The following is a 16,678-nucleotide window of genomic DNA, read 5'->3' on the forward strand; positions in this document are numbered from 1 at the left end:
ACACATTAAACTCTTTCTCTGCAGTCAGTGGTCACTCCGAGTCTGTCCTACATGGTGGGAACTGTAGCCTCATATCACAACACAACTGCTGTTGTCATTGCTTTAGGACCGACTCTGGTCATCTCATTCACCATTATACTTTTCTCTGCCCAGTTATGTTCAGTGTGTTTATAAATCACAATACATAGAGAGTTACAAGAAATATTGTGGACATATAATTAATGCCCAAGGCCACAAATAAGCAGGTACAAGGATCTGAAGAATACTGAAAACTTGGAACTATGTCGGCATAAATAAAACGACACGTTTGATGTACTGTAGCACCAGGACATGATACCGTTGTTTGGCAAATTCGACAAGCTGTACTGCAACAGTACAATCTACTTGCATATGCCATCGATCTTCTCGCCTATGTACTTAAGTGAGTTGCTCTGTTTTCCTGTAAGCGAAGTTCCTTAGCTTTTAATATTGCGCTTTTTGGTTTTATTTGCACTATAATGTGTTTATGTATTGTACGATATGTTATTGTATAGTGAGCGTCGGATCATATAATACAAGACGATACAATATTTTTAAAACCTCTTATATATTCCTGCACTTTAACTGCGAGAGTTCGTCAACAGGGTCCAGCTTGACCAAATGGGACACTGATCACCATAATGGTGACATCACACGAAACAACTATTTGAAACAAAACAACATAAATAATATTCCAAAAGAACTAAAACCTCTATAAATTCCTAATTATGACTATTTAAAGCCCCCATAACTTTCCTTTGAGCACGGAAACATAATTTAATATTTCAAGAGCAAATTCCCATAGCCTCAATTTTGTACTCAAAACTTTGAGTTATTAACACTTAAAATCTTAAGTCTATGGATTTTTTAAGATAAATAAGTTCAGACAACTTGATATTTCCAGAAATGACAACTAGGGTTTACAGTGAAATGCAATAGATAAAAAGGCATCACAGGAACTACGCTTGGATGGTTGACTCGTACCTCACAGGCAGATCCTTCAAGGTCACCTGAAGAGGAGAGGTGTCCAAGTCACAACAGCTGACAACTGGTGTTCCTCAGGGACCAATGCTTGGAGCCCTCCTTTTCTTGATCTACACTACATCACTCGGACCTATCATTAAAGGTTATTTCAATTTCAGCCATTCTACTTCCATGAGACTGAGCCATTGAATTAGCAACACCCCTCTTTTCAAAATCCTGCACTCCAAAGATAACAAATTAGCTTTATTGAGCCCAACATCTTGCAGAAATGTTTTTTTTTTTTTAAAAACAGCAGCAAAATATTGTCCTCAACAGACAACTGTTATGAACAACATGGCTTAAAAATGGCAGTAAGCCTCAATAATTAGCTGCAACTACAATACTGACAACGCGCAAAATGATTAACAGGTCACGAGCGCCATTGTCTGCAGACCACGGACACATTTTTATTTGCTGTTTACAGAGTCTAGTGCTGTCACAGAGACAGATGAGATATTTATTTTATTAATAAATTTAAGGGAGTAGGATTTTTTTTGCATACGTTTCCATGAAAACAAATCATATACAGCACATTTAAGGCACATGGTTTCTCCTACCACTGCTAAGCAGATGATGCACAGCTCTGTTGTTTCTGCCTGACGACCCCACCGTTTTAGCTCATATCTCTGCCTGCCTCTCTGAGATCTCGGCCTGGATGATAGAACGCCACCTTCAGCTCATCCTTGCCAAAACTCCTGATCCAAACTCTGGTAATTTCAAGGCTGGACTACTGTAATGCCCTGTTGGCCAAACTCCCAGCTAGCATGATTAAGCCACTGCAGTTGGTCCAGAATGCTGCAGCACTTCTGGTCTTCAATCAGCCAAAGAGGGCTCACGTCATCCCACTCTTGATTTCCACTTGATTTCACTCCACTGGCTGCCACTAGTTGCCCACATCAAATTCAAGGCTTTGACTCTGGCCTTCAGGGCAGCAAATGGAACAGCTCCCTTTTATTTAAATTCACTTATCCAGGTCTATGACCCAACTCGCTCTCTCTGAGGTCAATGAACGAGCGGAGCCTGGCGGTCCTGTCACAAAAGCACAAAGTCCATTTCACTATTCTCTCTCTCTGTTCCTCTGTGGTGGAATGGCCTTGCAACCTCCACACAGCTGCTCTGTCTAAGCTTATTTCCTTTTACCACAATTTCAAGTTGCATCTTTTTTTTTTCTTCACTTGCTTGCTTCTTTAAGACCAGTGTGAACTTCACTGTTTGTAACGGCATTCTGCTCATACCATTTGTCGATTTATGCATGTTTGTCCTCTGCATTTTTTTCTACTCCTCTATTCTGCACATTGTCTATGCATGTCTGGGAGCCCTTTTATATGCACTGGTAAAACATAATCGATAATTAATTATACAACAAAAACTACATTTAAGTAATTTGCATCTCTTAGTATCCATCTCTGTAGTTCCTGGCAGTGGACTGTCAGTTGGTGATTGGCAGGCAGAAATACTGCCTTTGTGCTGAAGAGTACGTCTTTGCTGCCTTAATTCTCTACCATTATGATATTCCTCCACATACTTGTGATTCTGGGTGGAGGCTCCAGAAACTAAACCCATGCATACATACTGGAACATATACAGTACGTGGTACTTAAAATCTAAACCCACAGAGCATATCTATACTGATAAACACACTGACCTTTTTGATAATGACTGAATAATGAATTCATGTTTATCTTTCTCCTCAGACAAATAACGTAACTGCATTGGAGTGGTGGTGGCTTAGTGGGCTTAAGCACATAACTGTAATCAGAAGGTTGCTGGTTCGACCCCCACAGCCACCACCATTGTGTCCTTGAGCAAGGCACTTAACTCCAGGTTGCTCCGGGGGGGTTATCCCTATAATAAGTGCATTGTAAGTCGCTTTGGATAAAAGCGTCTGGCAAATGCATAAATGTTACTGTAATGCATTGCTCCTCAGTTATGCTTAAATAAAATCATAATAAACTTTGCTATATTTATGCCCATTCCCACCATTTTGACCAATGCATTTTCCAGCCTTCCAGTTGTTTTTTTTTAAGAAATATTAACACTTTATAATAAGGTTCCATTTGATAATATTAGTTAACAATAATATAAATGAACTAAAAATGAACAAAACTTTGAGCATTTATTGATCTTGGTTTATGTTAATTTCAAGATATAGTGATATATTTTTAAAATCAAATGTTGTGTACAGTATGTTAACATTAGTTAATGCACTATGAACTAACAATGAACAAATGTATTTTTATAAATAAGCATTAACAAAGATGATTGAATGCTGCAGAAATATACTGTATATTGTTCATTGTTAGTTTATGATACCTAAAGCATTACCTAATGATAATGAACTTAACTGAAATATTTGATTGATTCCACTCACAAAAAGAAATGTCACCAAAAGCAAATATAATTTTATAATACAGTATACAAACAGAAAATATAATACATAATTGATTAATAATAGCAATATTCCTCTCATGTTAAATTAAATTACCCAATTCAGTCCCAGGTTGCTTTGTCATTCAAACAGACAACAGCAGAACAATGTTTATATTTTCTTGTAAAACATTCCTCAGTTTCTATTCCCCTTCATGGATGATCTATATATTACTAAAGGTTAGGTCCTCCACCATAGGACATTATTTGTTAGACTGTCAGTGTGCTAAATGTAAAGAATTCCATCTGCCTCACCACAGTGATGGAAAGTTAAACTGAACTCTGAGGAGGTATCTCATGTGTGTCTGGGTAGGCTTATAAACAATGTACTCATTATAAAGGAGGGAGTAGCCACCTTTCTGTCCCACCCCAGTCTTTACACATGGCCCCATGGGTACTGTTACACCATCCCTGAGAGACAAAAAGACAAAATAATCAGAGGATCAGTATGTTCTTAGTTTTTCAGTTTACTGCATTAAAGGGACAGTTACACAATTTTTTTTTTTATTCTGTCTTCATTTACTCACGCATGTTTAATTTAAAACTTGTATGACTGCCTTTCATCGGTGAAATGCAAAAGGAGAAGTTAGGTAGAATGTTTGAGACTGGCAGACTAAGTTACCATTCACTTTCAATGTATGGAAAAATTATGCACTTAAAAGAGCATGGTGATGGAGACAAAAGCCAAGCGCACATTACATGACTGCACCCTGTAATTTTTAATGCGCACACTACACTACTGATCGCAGACTGGGTGTATCAATTACAGGACCATTCGTCCTCAACTGAGGTCCTGTGTTCACTTGCTATTAAGATGCTGTGGCAGGGCGGAGGGCAGGGCCGTGATTATACACACCCGGTCCCTTATCAGGCTAATTAAGCCTCCGAGAGGGATAAAGGCTGTTTGCGGGCAGTGGTGCGGGAGAGAGAGAGATAGTTTACAGACATGTCCGTCGTGTGTGTTGTTGTCTTTTGTTTCAGTTTTATATTAAAATATTATTTACATTGCCAAGCCGGTTCTTGCCTCCTTTCCATTAAACTACGTTACACTGGTGCCGAAATTCAGGAAGGAGGAGGGATGCCCGTCGCGGAGTCCTCGACACTGCTGTCCACCCGGGGAAGGGAGTAGCCCGACCGAGGTGAACGGCCGCCATCCGCGAGGCGAGTGGGGACTGGACTCCCCGACCGCCTGGAGAAATGGAGCCGCTGCCGGGGCGGAGGAGTGTCCCCAGGAGTCGCCGTGAACATGGAGGGGCATTCATTGCAGGCAATCCCAACATTGTGCGTTACAGGGAAGACATCCTCCTCCCTCATGTGATAACCTTCCAGCAGGCTCATCCTGACATGACCCCCCAGCATGACAATGCCACCAGCCATACTGCTCGTTCTGTGTGTGATATCCTGCAAGACAGGAATGTCAATGCCAATGCCAGCGAAGAGCCCGGATCTCAATCCCATTGAGCATGTCTGGGACCTATTGGATCGGAGGGTGAGGGCCCCCCAGAAATGTCCGGGAACTTGCAAGTGCCTTGGTGGAAGAGTGGTGTAACATCTCACAGCAAGAACTGGTGCAGTCCATGAGGAGGAGATGCTCTGCAGTCTTTAATGCAGCTGGTGGCCACACCAGATGAATTTTAACCCACCTTTTGTTCAGGGACACATTATTCAATTTCTGTTAGTCACATGTCTGTGAAACTTGTTCAGTTTATGTCTTAGTTGTTGAATCTTTTTAGGATCATACAAAATAAAAACACTGAGTTTATTTTGTCTTCTGCTTCCCAATACCTTGCTTTCCACTTGCGGTCTCTCTATATTTCATTGGCTGTGGCTCATTGTCTGTCTCTCGCTCGTTGGGGCAGTGCGCACACCTGACAACAAGACTTCTGGACATCAAGCTGGTTTGAGATCTGTCATAGCATCTGAAACTTATTGGGGTGTGTCGTAAAAACAGACCAGTTGCCAACTCAAAACAACTAAGGAGACAAGCTTGAGTCGCCTTGTGTGCACCAGTGTTGTAGTCAAGTCACTAGATCTCGAGTCCGAGTCCTCACTGCTCAAGTCCGCGTCAAAGTCCAAGTCACAAATATTGTGTCCGAGTCAAGTCCAAGTTGAGTCCCCAATAACTGCATACATGTCCGAGTTGTCTGTCATAAAATACCCCCCCCAAATTTTAAGATTATTGGTGCGCATGCACGCACACACAGCCTTTTAAAGAGTATTGTACAAGAAACCACACACAATAACATCTCCGTAGGTTTTTTTCTCCTTAAAATAATATCAAATATTCAAGTAACATTTAAGCAGTTTCCTTCATTTGTTTCTTTCTTCTTATTTTAGAACTAAATATTTCTTAGTCTTGAAATAATTACTTGAGAACTTAATAAAAATATATCTATCTATCACAAGGTTTTATGTAGGCCTATACAATAATCAAGGAAATAAAAAATTAGATGTCAGAAAAATAACATTCCATTGTAAATAACAGTCCCTTCTTGACAGTTTTTTTCCTCCTCAGATATTGTCCACTATATTATCAAATTCCTTATAATTCAGACGTTGGAGCAATTTACATTATTTTTCATGAATGGATAGATGGATGTCCTTTTAACAATGGCATTACTTAACTGTTATAGCCTACATTTGTAATAAACTTGCATCACATGAGCCAGTCTCCATCTCTATGTGAAACTGCACCTGTCATAAATGCATGAACACACATCAAAGCGATCTTATGTTCCAGTTATAATTATAAATCGTAATAATGATTTATGAATTTGTTCCACATATTTTTGAATTTTCTATGTACAGTTGAAATCAGAATTTAACATACACCTTAGCCAATTACATTTAAACTCAGTTTTTCACAATTCCTGACATTTAATCTTAGAAAACATTCCCTGTCTTAGGTCAGTTAGGATCACTACTTTATTTTAATTGAGAATTATTTATTTCAGCTTTTATTAGTATTTGATAGCATTGCCTTTAAATTGTTTAACTTGGGTCAAACGTTTTGGGTAGCCTTCCACAAGTTTCTCACAATAAGTGGCTGGAATTTTGGCCCATTCCTCCAGACATAGTCAGGTTTGTAGGCTTCCTTGCTCGCACATACTTTTTCTGTTCTGCCAACAAATTTTCTATCAGATTGAGGTCAGGGCTTTGTGATGGCCACACAAATACCTTGACTTTGTTGTCCTTAAGCCATTTTGTCACAACTTGAGGTATGCTTGGGGTCATTGTCCATTTGGAAGACCCATTTGTGACAGAGTTTAAACTTCCTGGCTGATGTCTTGAGATGTTTCTTCAATATATTCACATAATTTTCCTTCCTCATGATACCATCCATTTTGTGAAGTGCACCAGTCCCACTTGCAGCAAAACACTCCCACAACATGATGCTGCCACCCCCACATTTCATGGTTGGGATGGTGTTCTTCAGCTTGCAAGCCTCTCCCTTTTTCCTTCAAACATATCAATGGTCATTATGGCCAAACAGTTACATTTTTATTTCATCAGACCAGAAGACATTTCTCCAAAGAAGATCTCCCCATGTACACTTGCAAACTGTGGTATGGCTTTTTTATGGTGGCTTTGGAGCAGTGGCTTCTTCCTTAAAGCAGCCTTTCAGGTTATGTCAATATAGGACTCGTTTTACTGTGGATATAGACACTTGTCTACCTGTTTCCTACAGCATCTTCATAAGGTCCTTTCTGTTGTTCTAGGATTGATTTGCACTTTCGCACAAAAATTACGTTAATGTCTAGGAGACAGAATGCGTCTCCTTCATGAGTGGTATGATGGCTGTGTGGTCCCATGGTGTTTATACTTAAGTACTATTGTTTGTATAGATGAATGTGGTACCTTCAGGCATTTGAAATTGCTCCCAAGGATGAACCAGACTTGTGGAGGTCCACAATGTTTTTGTGGTCTTGGCTGATGTCTTTTGATTTTCCCATGAGGTCAAGCAAAGAGGCACTGAGTTTGAAGGTAGGCCTTAAAATACATCAACAGGTACACATGACTCCAATTAGCCTATCAGTAGCTAATTGGCTAATTGCTTTACATAATTTTCTGGAATTTTCCAAGCTGCTTAAAGGCACATTTAACTTGGTGTATGTAAACTTCTGACCCACTGGACCTGTGATAGTCAATTAAAAGTGAAACCATCTGTCTGTAAACAATTGTTGGATAAATTACTCGTGTCAAGCACAAGTAGATGTCCTAAATGATTTGCCAAAACAATAGTTTGCAAATATGAAATCTGTGGAGTGGTTAAAAAATTAGTTGCCACATAGATTCTGAAAAATCCTTTAAGCAATCTAGACAGACTTGTGCAGGTAAGTTTTCTACCGAGGTGAATGTTTTGAGAGGACATGTGTCGCAACGTGTTCTTGGTTAACGGTTTCTGTCATTTGATTTGATCATGTCTCTTACATTGTCAGTGAGCATCAGAATATCATTCTTACAATATGATTTTAACCATGTATTATGCACCACCGACCAAATGGCAAACTCCGGTATTCTCCCACTATACCATGTCTACAGAGGCAGAATATTTGTATGAATAAACAGAGGCATAGTTATTTTGCGTTATAATATATTTGCGAGTACACATGACATGTTTAGTGGCACACGCATTCTCTGAACAAGAGCAGGGAGATTATAGTGCATGTCTAGTATTGAGTGAAAGCAAAAGAAATCCACGTGTGAGCACAGAGATTCATGCTCGTGCAACCGGTACATGGGATGACATGCATTTGATCAAGTCTTAAAAGGGCAGAATGCAAAAGTAACGGTTGAATGAGTCCTCTCCTCCAAATCAGTATGCACCCAATGCTCAAGTCCAAGTCGGAGTCATTAGTTTTCAAGTCCGAGAAGAGTCACAAGTCATCAAGTCTGACTCTAGTCGGCTCGACTCTAGTTGGACTTGAGTATTACAACACTGGTGTGCACTAGGCTTAGCATTATGTCTGACATCTCCTTTTGGTATTCCATGGAAGAAGGTTAGCCATATAGGTTTGAAACAACATAAAAAGTGCATAAAAGACAACAGAATGTTTATTTTAGAGTGAACTATCCTATCCCTTTAACATGTAACCAATAAAATGTACTAGCATACTCACAATTTAACATTGTTGTTTGGGTCAGGAGCAGTTTGTCCTAGGCCTTTAGTGCTTTGTTTCCCAGAGGGTAGTTTGGCAGCATTGTAATCTGCATCCAAGAGTTCATTACTGTCCCCAAGGGCAACCTGTAGAGGGAAAATGGTAAGCAAGTCTGGCAGTGGTAGTAGATCTTTTGAGGTTTAGAAATTAAGTCTGGTCACAATCTGACTGCTCTGGAAAAACCAACCTCACTCAGTAGCAGGAGTCCCTGGTTGTTCTTCTGATTAGCAAAGCAATAATTGGCACTTTTTGAGGACATGTCCGCAAAGTAGATCCCCTTACCAAACTACAGGGGGAGGAAAATTATCAAGAGTCATTGCAGGACTATAGAGCTTCTGTCTGCAACAAGGCATGCACTTGTGACATTTTAGGTCATGTCATGTATTATTATTGTTTTGTACTTGACTTTACTTGAAAGAGGCAACAATAGTATATAATAAAAAGTGCATGAGTTTCCTAACCTAAACAGAAAAGCACATCATTAAATATTTTTTCTATTATCTTCATATTTCTTGATCACTCACATGCTCTACTGGTTTACATGTAGACAAAGGCTCTGGTTTACATGTAGACAAATGCCATGTTAGACATTTTATTAATTTGAGCCATATGTGAGATACAGCATATATCTTCCTCTCACCATGTATCCAGTTAAAGGAGCCTCTGGAGGGGCCACTCGCAGCCCCTGATTCAAGATCCCCACCCAGTTAGACAGACGAGAGCCATGCCACAAGAGCATCCTAGTATTCACACATAAAAAACAACTTCTATGTATTACACATTATAGACAGACTTAAATAACACAAAGTCAAACAAACACACACTAAAACCAGAACCAAAGATGTGGCTGGGTAGTTCCTTTTATATGGTGTAGTACATAAAGTGATTTTCAGAGTGCAACTCTTTTAAAAAAGCACAGCTTTGTCTAATTGACAAAACTACCATATATGAGAATGTTGTTTGATACCGGTTGTCCAGCTGAGAATTGAAGTTGTCCTTCTCGCCCTCTCTCTCCACAGCGAAGATGTCCAGGATGGTCATTGTGTAGTCAGTGTGGGTGGGTGCATGAGTAGACTGAAGATACTTCTCTATGATCTCCACAGAGACATGGAGGGATGTAAAATTGGGGTAATCGGGACAAAAAAGCAAGCAAATAATAAATAAGCACTTAAAAGCCAAGTAGCCTGGAGTGTGTAGTTAACATCCAAAATGAAGTCATTAGATTATACTTCAATCATAAAAGTAACAAGTCTTGTATGTACCTTGTATTCATTGCTGTCAGAATCCAGTGGCTGCAGTCCACACTTTAGAGAGCGATACTGTCTGTCCAAAGGATGCTCGTCGCTCTGATCACTAGACTGAACCATTTTCACTGCAATCTGAATGTCACTCAGAGTCTAAGAGACAGAAACCGAGTGATAGAGATCAAACAAGAGCAAATATCTTTACTTCAGACTGATAGTGATAATTGTGTATGAAGTGTGAAAGCACAAATTTAAAAGTCTGCTGGAATTGACCAAAAACACAGACTGATACAATGAGAATGCAGTTACAATGCAATAAAAAAAAACGGCCCTATTCAACACCCTTTCTGTAGTGTATTGCCTATGAAGCAAGCAGTGTCGCACCTCAAGCAAAGCAATCTTTTCCTTTATCTCCTCCTCTGATCGTATGACAGGGGGTGTCCGCAACCTAAAATTTAAATTTAAGTGATCAGGAACGACAAAAAATCCTTAAAAATCATAATAATTAAAAAAGGGAACTTATACAGATTTTATGTCAAATGAAATGTAACTACAGACTCCATTTACCCAAAGTCATGGGGGATCCGAGTGTAGAACTGGTTGCATGCATCCAGGAGTTCCTTACTACAGCCTTTCCTCTTCAAACACTCCTCAATTCTCTTCAGAGAGGCATAACCGGCTTGAATTTGCTCTGCTGTTAGTTTTCCTTCAAGAAAAATAAATACTATCAATATCTCCCTTTTACACAGTCATTGTGATCCATTTAAAATTTGATGTGTAAAAAAAACACTAATTTTAGTTTTTTTATTTGTATGTATTCATCATTGCACAAGTTTGAAACAAAAATGCACACTCTAGGGGTTACCTAGTGGAGCTTTTTTGGTATCAAACTTCATCTCCAGCACACACTCTTCCATGGCTTTCAGGTCACATATAAGCTCTAAGAGAGACTGAACTTTGCTGTTCAGTTGGCAGGGCTTTTTGTGGGGAAGAGAGGATACCTTGGCCTTGTCTTCCTATTGGTGAAAGGAAAAAGTAGGTTTATAAATGCATACAAGGAAAACTGAAACAAAGGCAATGGAGAAGTAGAAATCTTCTTACCTTGTCCTCAATGCTGTAGTCTACAAACACCATGTCATATTTTCCTGCAACTTTCTCAAAATTTGCTCGATGTTCCCACTCATTCTTGGTTTTGTCAAAGAACCTGCATATAAACAGCATCTGTAATTTTCTGTCATGACATATAACAACTTCTACTTAACTTACATGAATCAATCGCATGATGAAACGCAGGTAAAAGATTAACATACTTTTTCATGAAAGTGTCTTTGGCCTGCGATAGATTCTCCCCACAACTAACCAAGCTGTTCTGTCCAACTTTACCCACTGGAGTTGAAAAAAGTGAATATGTAAGATGATTAACTAAGCTCCAGGTGTTCGTTTCAGCTTGGTATTAAGCCTGGGAATTTGTCAGAGCTGTCTCTATAATTTTAGAGGATTGACAAACACACCCTTCAGCACATACCTCTCCCCCACCTCATCCACACACTGTAGGCCTTTGCATTGTCATCTTGAAGGAGCTGGATCAGGTAATATTTATTGTTGTTGAACTGAAGATTAGTCTGTAATACAGAGTTGAAACCAAAGGGAAAAACACATCCCACTGTCATGTTCTGCATATTATAACTCTTGATGGACTGAAGATACCCATTATTCACCTGATTAAGCAGAACATCATATACATCAGTCCCCTCACTGTAGACGTGGGCCTGTGAATAACAAAAGGGAGGAAATCTAATCAGAAGCATGTTTTACACCAAACTAGGTGTTTTTTGTTTGTTTGTTTTTTACTGGAGAGTATATATATCTATTCGATTAAACAAAAAACATCCAAACACTGTACAATAATTTTGTAAGACAATTAAAACAATTACTTTTCCTATTTTAGCCTTGCATTCTGGGTCAACTGGGGCCTTCCCCTTCATCACCACCGTCTTCACAATCTCTGCTTAAAAATGTATAATTAAAGAAATATAAGGCCATAAGCAACTGGATCAAAGGCAAACGTTAACTTTTAGTCACTTTCCTCACACTGTGAATGCACAGTGGTCTCCTCAATACTAAACATGCTAAAATACACTCACCAGCCACTTTATTAGGTACACTTGTACATCTACTTATTCATGCGATTATCTAATCAGCCAATCGTGTGACAGCAGTCTAATGTATAAAATCATGCAGATATAGGTCAGGAGCTTCAGTTAATGTTCACATCAGAATGGGGATACAAAAATGTATCTCAGTGATTTCTGATTGGCTGTTTGAGTTTTTCTGTAACTGCTGATCTACTTGGATTTTCAAGCTCCGGGTACCACTTCTGTTCAGCTTAGAACAGGAAACTGAGGCTGCAGTGGGCACAGGCTCAAAAAAACTGGACAGCAGATGATTGGAAAAACGTTGCCTGGTCTGACAAATCAGGATTACTGCTGAGGTACACAAATGGTAGGCCCACTGCAGCCTCAGGTTTCTGTGATGACAGAAGTGGAACCCAACAGTCTTCTGCTTTTATAACCCATCTGCCTCAAGGTTCAACATCTTACCGTCAGCTTGGACAAGTCTGGTCATTCTCCACTGACCTTTTCGCTGACAGAACTGCCACTCGCTAGATGTTTTTTATTTTTTGCACCATTCTCTTAGTCACTAGAAACTGTTGTGTGTGAAAATCCCAGGAAATCAGCAGTTACAGCAATAAACCAGCCCGTCTGGCACCATCAATCATGCCATGGTCGAAATCACGGAGATCACATTTGAGATTCACATTCTGATCGTTGATGTGAACATTAACTGAAGCTCCTAACCCATATCTGCATGATTTTACACATTACACGGCTACCAAACAAATTTTGAACCAGAAAAGGTCTATATAGACATAAGATTTATGTTTCTTTAAACAACCTGTTACGGCACACAAACAAAGATGTTTTGAAAAATATTTCAGCTCTGTAGGTTCATACAATGCAAGTGAATTGTGATCAAAAATGTGTAACTCCAAAAAGCACATAAAGACAGCACAAAAGTAATACATATGACTCCAGTGGTTTAATCCATGTCTTCAGAAGCAATCCAATCCAAAATATAACTTATTTTTTACTGTACATCTAGCCATTGCAGTCTCTTGGCACGATCAAGCTTGATTACACTTCCTACTGCTTGACGCATGCGAAAAGTGCTAGATGGCGCTTGGAAGTGTAATCGAGCTTGAAATCACGATCGCCAAGGAGGCTGCAGATGTTAAGATTTATAGTTATATAAATCTTATTATATTTTGTATTATAATAAGTTACAGTTATATAACTTGTATAAGTCTGTTCTTATTTAAAACAGACCAGATCGCTTCAGAAGAAATGGATTTAACCACTGGAGACATAGGGGTTACTTTTATGCTGCCTTTATGTGCTTTTTGGAGTTTTTAGGTCACCATTCACTTGCATGGTATGGACCTACATAGCTGATATATTCTTCTAAAAATCTTCATTTGTGTTCAACAGATGAAAGTCATACACATCTGGGATGGGGTGGAGTAAATGATGAGAGAATGAACATTTTTGGGTCAACTTTTTCTTTAATGTTAATAAGAGGGAAGCATTACCTTCACTTTCCTCTTTGGCAATGGGTTTGGCTTTTCTCGCCTTCTGACTCTCTTCATTACACCTCTTCTTGGAGGCCGGCTGCTCCTCTTCTTCTTCTTTAACCTGAACCACACCGGTGCCTCCATTATTACCATTCAAAGAATCCCCTTCATTCTGATCTTCTGCAATGCAATAAATCAGCTGTTGTCATTTTCACTATAGCCATAACATCATGTATTGCTGCTAACAAATCGTGACACACCACGGCATACCTGACTTAACATTCTGAAGGCGTATTTTCCGTTTATACTTGGTCACACTGTTAATCTGTGTCATTTTCACAAGATCCACTTCATAACCAGGTCTATCAGCCAGTGACACTGACTTTTCACCAGCCTGCTTTGCTGTATCCAACTGGACACAGACTGCTGGCGAGTAGGGTTCCCACTCACCATCGTCCCCCTTCCACTGCCAAACTGGAAAACAAAGACTTGCTTAAGCAACTGCAGAGTGTTTTGCTCTATATGAAAATCTAATACTAAAACAATAAATGTGAATTATAGCAATTCAATTACAATTTAGCAACATGATGTGCATGTCGTTATTTGTTGAGAAAGGCAATCTGTGTTTATGTGTGACTGCTTGTCAAGCTTCAAAGCATGACTACGAAAAAATAAAAGTTGTTTTGGCATGTTCACTGAAATGTATAGGCCTACCTGTCTTCACCACAGACGCTTCGCTGCCTGATTCTGCCTCAGACTTGCCTCGGTAACTCCTCGCACATCGCATCCTTTACACACAAAAAAACAGCCTAAAATCATTCGAAAATCACGTCACGTTTTCCGTTTGTGTTACTAACGATATACGTATAATATGACATACACGCAGTTATTCAACAGATGATGAAACAGATGATATGACGCTAGACTATATACTTCCTTAATTGTACGGATATATTTATATATATTTATATTTAAGAGTTTCACTTCGTTTTCAATAGCGCCAAAAGTGTAATGACGCAGACCTGTTGTGTAACAACGAACACATCTCAACTGGTTTTTCCAGTAGTGATGGAAAGTCCGATTCATTTATTCGAACCGGTTCTTGTGCTAGCTCACTCATTGAACTCAGTGCGCCAGCCGCGAGCGTTTCCATTCACTACTATGGAATGATTTTCCGGACATTATTCAAAAGGAATTGCAAATTGTATTTGCAATTGCGTTTTCAATTTGTGGACGCATAAAATGTGACATAATCCAAACGCAATTGCAAATCGCGCATTACCGTTTGCATTTTCGTTTAAGCGAACGCACAGTGACTGCCAGTTCCCTATCGAGAGGTCTCTCCTATTGCGTAAGTAGCTTACGCTATGGGAAAACTCAGTTTCTCGAGAAATATTGAAATCTTTATGTAAAACGCATTGCAGCTGCACAGCAGACAGTAATGAGCGAGGCAGCTCGGTCATTGGCTGTGCTGCGGCAACTGCTCGAACCAATGACGGGGCGACTCTGAATGCGCGACCAATGGGCGCGCGCCTGCGTTCACGCGCTCAGAGCCCGCCAAAATTAGCATAGCCAGGCTATATAATGGGCACCCGTCATACGAGTTCCTTTAGATTTAATCTCCTTCAGCGAAGACCTCCTCTTCGCTGGATCCTCCGGATTGTTGGAGTCTTTCACCTGCCATTGACAAGCCTACAGCAGGACTGCTAAGAGGACGCCGGCGCCTTCAGCCGCCTTCGAAGCCTTCTGCTACGCCATCCGGCGCGCATCACTATATCCTTTTACTAAGCTATTTTGCAAGTGTTCGCCTTTGCGACACTTTTTTATTTAGTAAAGAGCAAATTCGAGGCGTTGTTCCAAATGCCTTCGACCTGCGCCTCGTGCAGAGGCCTTCTTCCTGACAGGGACATCACATTATCTGCACTCGCTGCCTGGGACCTGACCACGCAGAAGCTGATTTCACTCGAGGCGGATGCCCCGAATGTGACTCCCTGGGCCTCAACGAGCCACGCTCGCCGCCGCCTTCGCCGCGAACGAGCCTGCTACCACCGTGCTGCCGTCCCCTCTGTTCGAGCAGCGCCAAGAAAAAGCGCCGCTCACGGAGGCCGCCAGAGCACGCGGACTTCAGTGACGCCACGCCGGGCCAGTCCCGCGTGCTTCACCACCACCGAGAACTCCCGCCGCCAGTCCAATTCACGCAGACGGACCAGCACCCCTCCAACAGAGCGGTGGGTCTCATCTCGTTCGGGCGCCAGGGGACGATGGTGAAAAGGATGACAGCCTTTCCAATTGGCGCTGCATCCGACGACTGGCCGGGCTCGGCCTTCGACCCCGCGCCGTCGACATTAGCGGACACGGGCACCAGCACGGTAAGAGAGTTCGCTGAACGCTTCACTGCAGCGAGCAAAACGTGTAAAACATTACCCAGTCCCCTTACAGGCAGCTGGAAATGTCTGTACAGCAGTCAATGGGCCAGTCACAGAACTCGCTCACCTGCAATCAAATGCCGTTTTAACGGCAACACACAGAAATCACAAGAGTCATTTTCTGCCTGTGTCACTAAGGGGTCACGTGTCCACACTGAAGTGCGCACTCCCATATATCAATACTGTCCAAACAGTGCCGAATACTTCCCCAGCTCCAACTGGACGCCCCATAAATGTAGATCGTGTGCCTATTGTCATGTATGCACCACTACACACAAGCACTGTTCCCACAGTTATAAACACTTCCCCAGTAAAAGCGGGAAATACTATAAATGTAGCGCGCGTGCCTGCTGTCCTGCACGCACCCCTACACACAAAACACTGTATGAATGGAACCAAAATCCCCGCCGCTAGTGGGAGGCTTTATGAAAGTGGCTCCTCTTCTTCTTCTTTAACCTGAACCACACCGGTGCCTCCATTATTACCATTCAAAGAATCCCCTTCATTCTGATCTTCTGCAATGCAATAAATCAGCTGCTGTAATTTTCACTATAGCCATAACATCATGTAGTGCTGCTAACAAATAGTGACACACCACGGCATACCTGACTTAACATTTTGAAGGCGTATTTTCCGTTTATACTTGGTCACACTGTTAATCTGTGTCATTTTCACAAGATCCACTTCATAACCAGGTCTATCAGCCAGTGACACTGACTTTTCACCAGCCTGCTTTGCTGTATCCAACTG

The 16,678-nt window shown here is 40.8% G+C and overlaps 1 protein-coding gene across 5 annotated transcripts in view; it reads right to left on the reverse strand.

Annotated features, from left to right (window-relative positions):
* Positions 1-3,171: 3,171 nt before the first annotated feature.
* The window catches only part of LOC127648714 (poly [ADP-ribose] polymerase 2-like), a 115,123-nt gene continuing 101,616 nt past the window's right edge, over positions 3,172-16,678 (reverse strand). For 4 of the 5 annotated variants that reach the window (XM_052133442.1, XM_052133441.1, XM_052133439.1 and 1 more), the window contains 17 exons: positions 14,217-14,290; positions 13,773-13,976; positions 13,521-13,682; positions 11,806-11,879; positions 11,590-11,640; positions 11,397-11,493; positions 11,182-11,257; positions 10,973-11,075; positions 10,737-10,887; positions 10,439-10,577; positions 10,256-10,319; positions 9,890-10,024; positions 9,595-9,722; positions 9,268-9,367; positions 8,815-8,913; positions 8,589-8,713; positions 3,172-3,879 (listed from right to left, as the gene is read on the reverse strand). In XM_052133442.1, coding sequence (XP_051989402.1) covers positions 3,720-3,879; positions 8,589-8,713; positions 8,815-8,913; positions 9,268-9,367; positions 9,595-9,722; positions 9,890-10,024; positions 10,256-10,319; positions 10,439-10,577; positions 10,737-10,887; positions 10,973-11,075; positions 11,182-11,257; positions 11,397-11,493; positions 11,590-11,640; positions 11,806-11,879; positions 13,521-13,682; positions 13,773-13,976; positions 14,217-14,290 — 1,942 coding nt within the window. In that variant the 3' untranslated portion in view covers positions 3,172-3,719. The remainder of the gene's footprint in view (positions 3,880-8,588; positions 8,714-8,814; positions 8,914-9,267; positions 9,368-9,594; positions 9,723-9,889; positions 10,025-10,255; positions 10,320-10,438; positions 10,578-10,736; positions 10,888-10,972; positions 11,076-11,181; positions 11,258-11,396; positions 11,494-11,589; positions 11,641-11,805; positions 11,880-13,520; positions 13,683-13,772; positions 13,977-14,216; positions 14,291-16,678) is intronic. The other variant, XM_052133440.1, reaches the window with a different exon arrangement.

This window comes from Xyrauchen texanus, chromosome 9 (assembly GCF_025860055.1).
Source record: "Xyrauchen texanus isolate HMW12.3.18 chromosome 9, RBS_HiC_50CHRs, whole genome shotgun sequence".
Classification (NCBI taxonomy): domain Eukaryota; kingdom Metazoa; phylum Chordata; class Actinopteri; order Cypriniformes; family Catostomidae; genus Xyrauchen; species Xyrauchen texanus.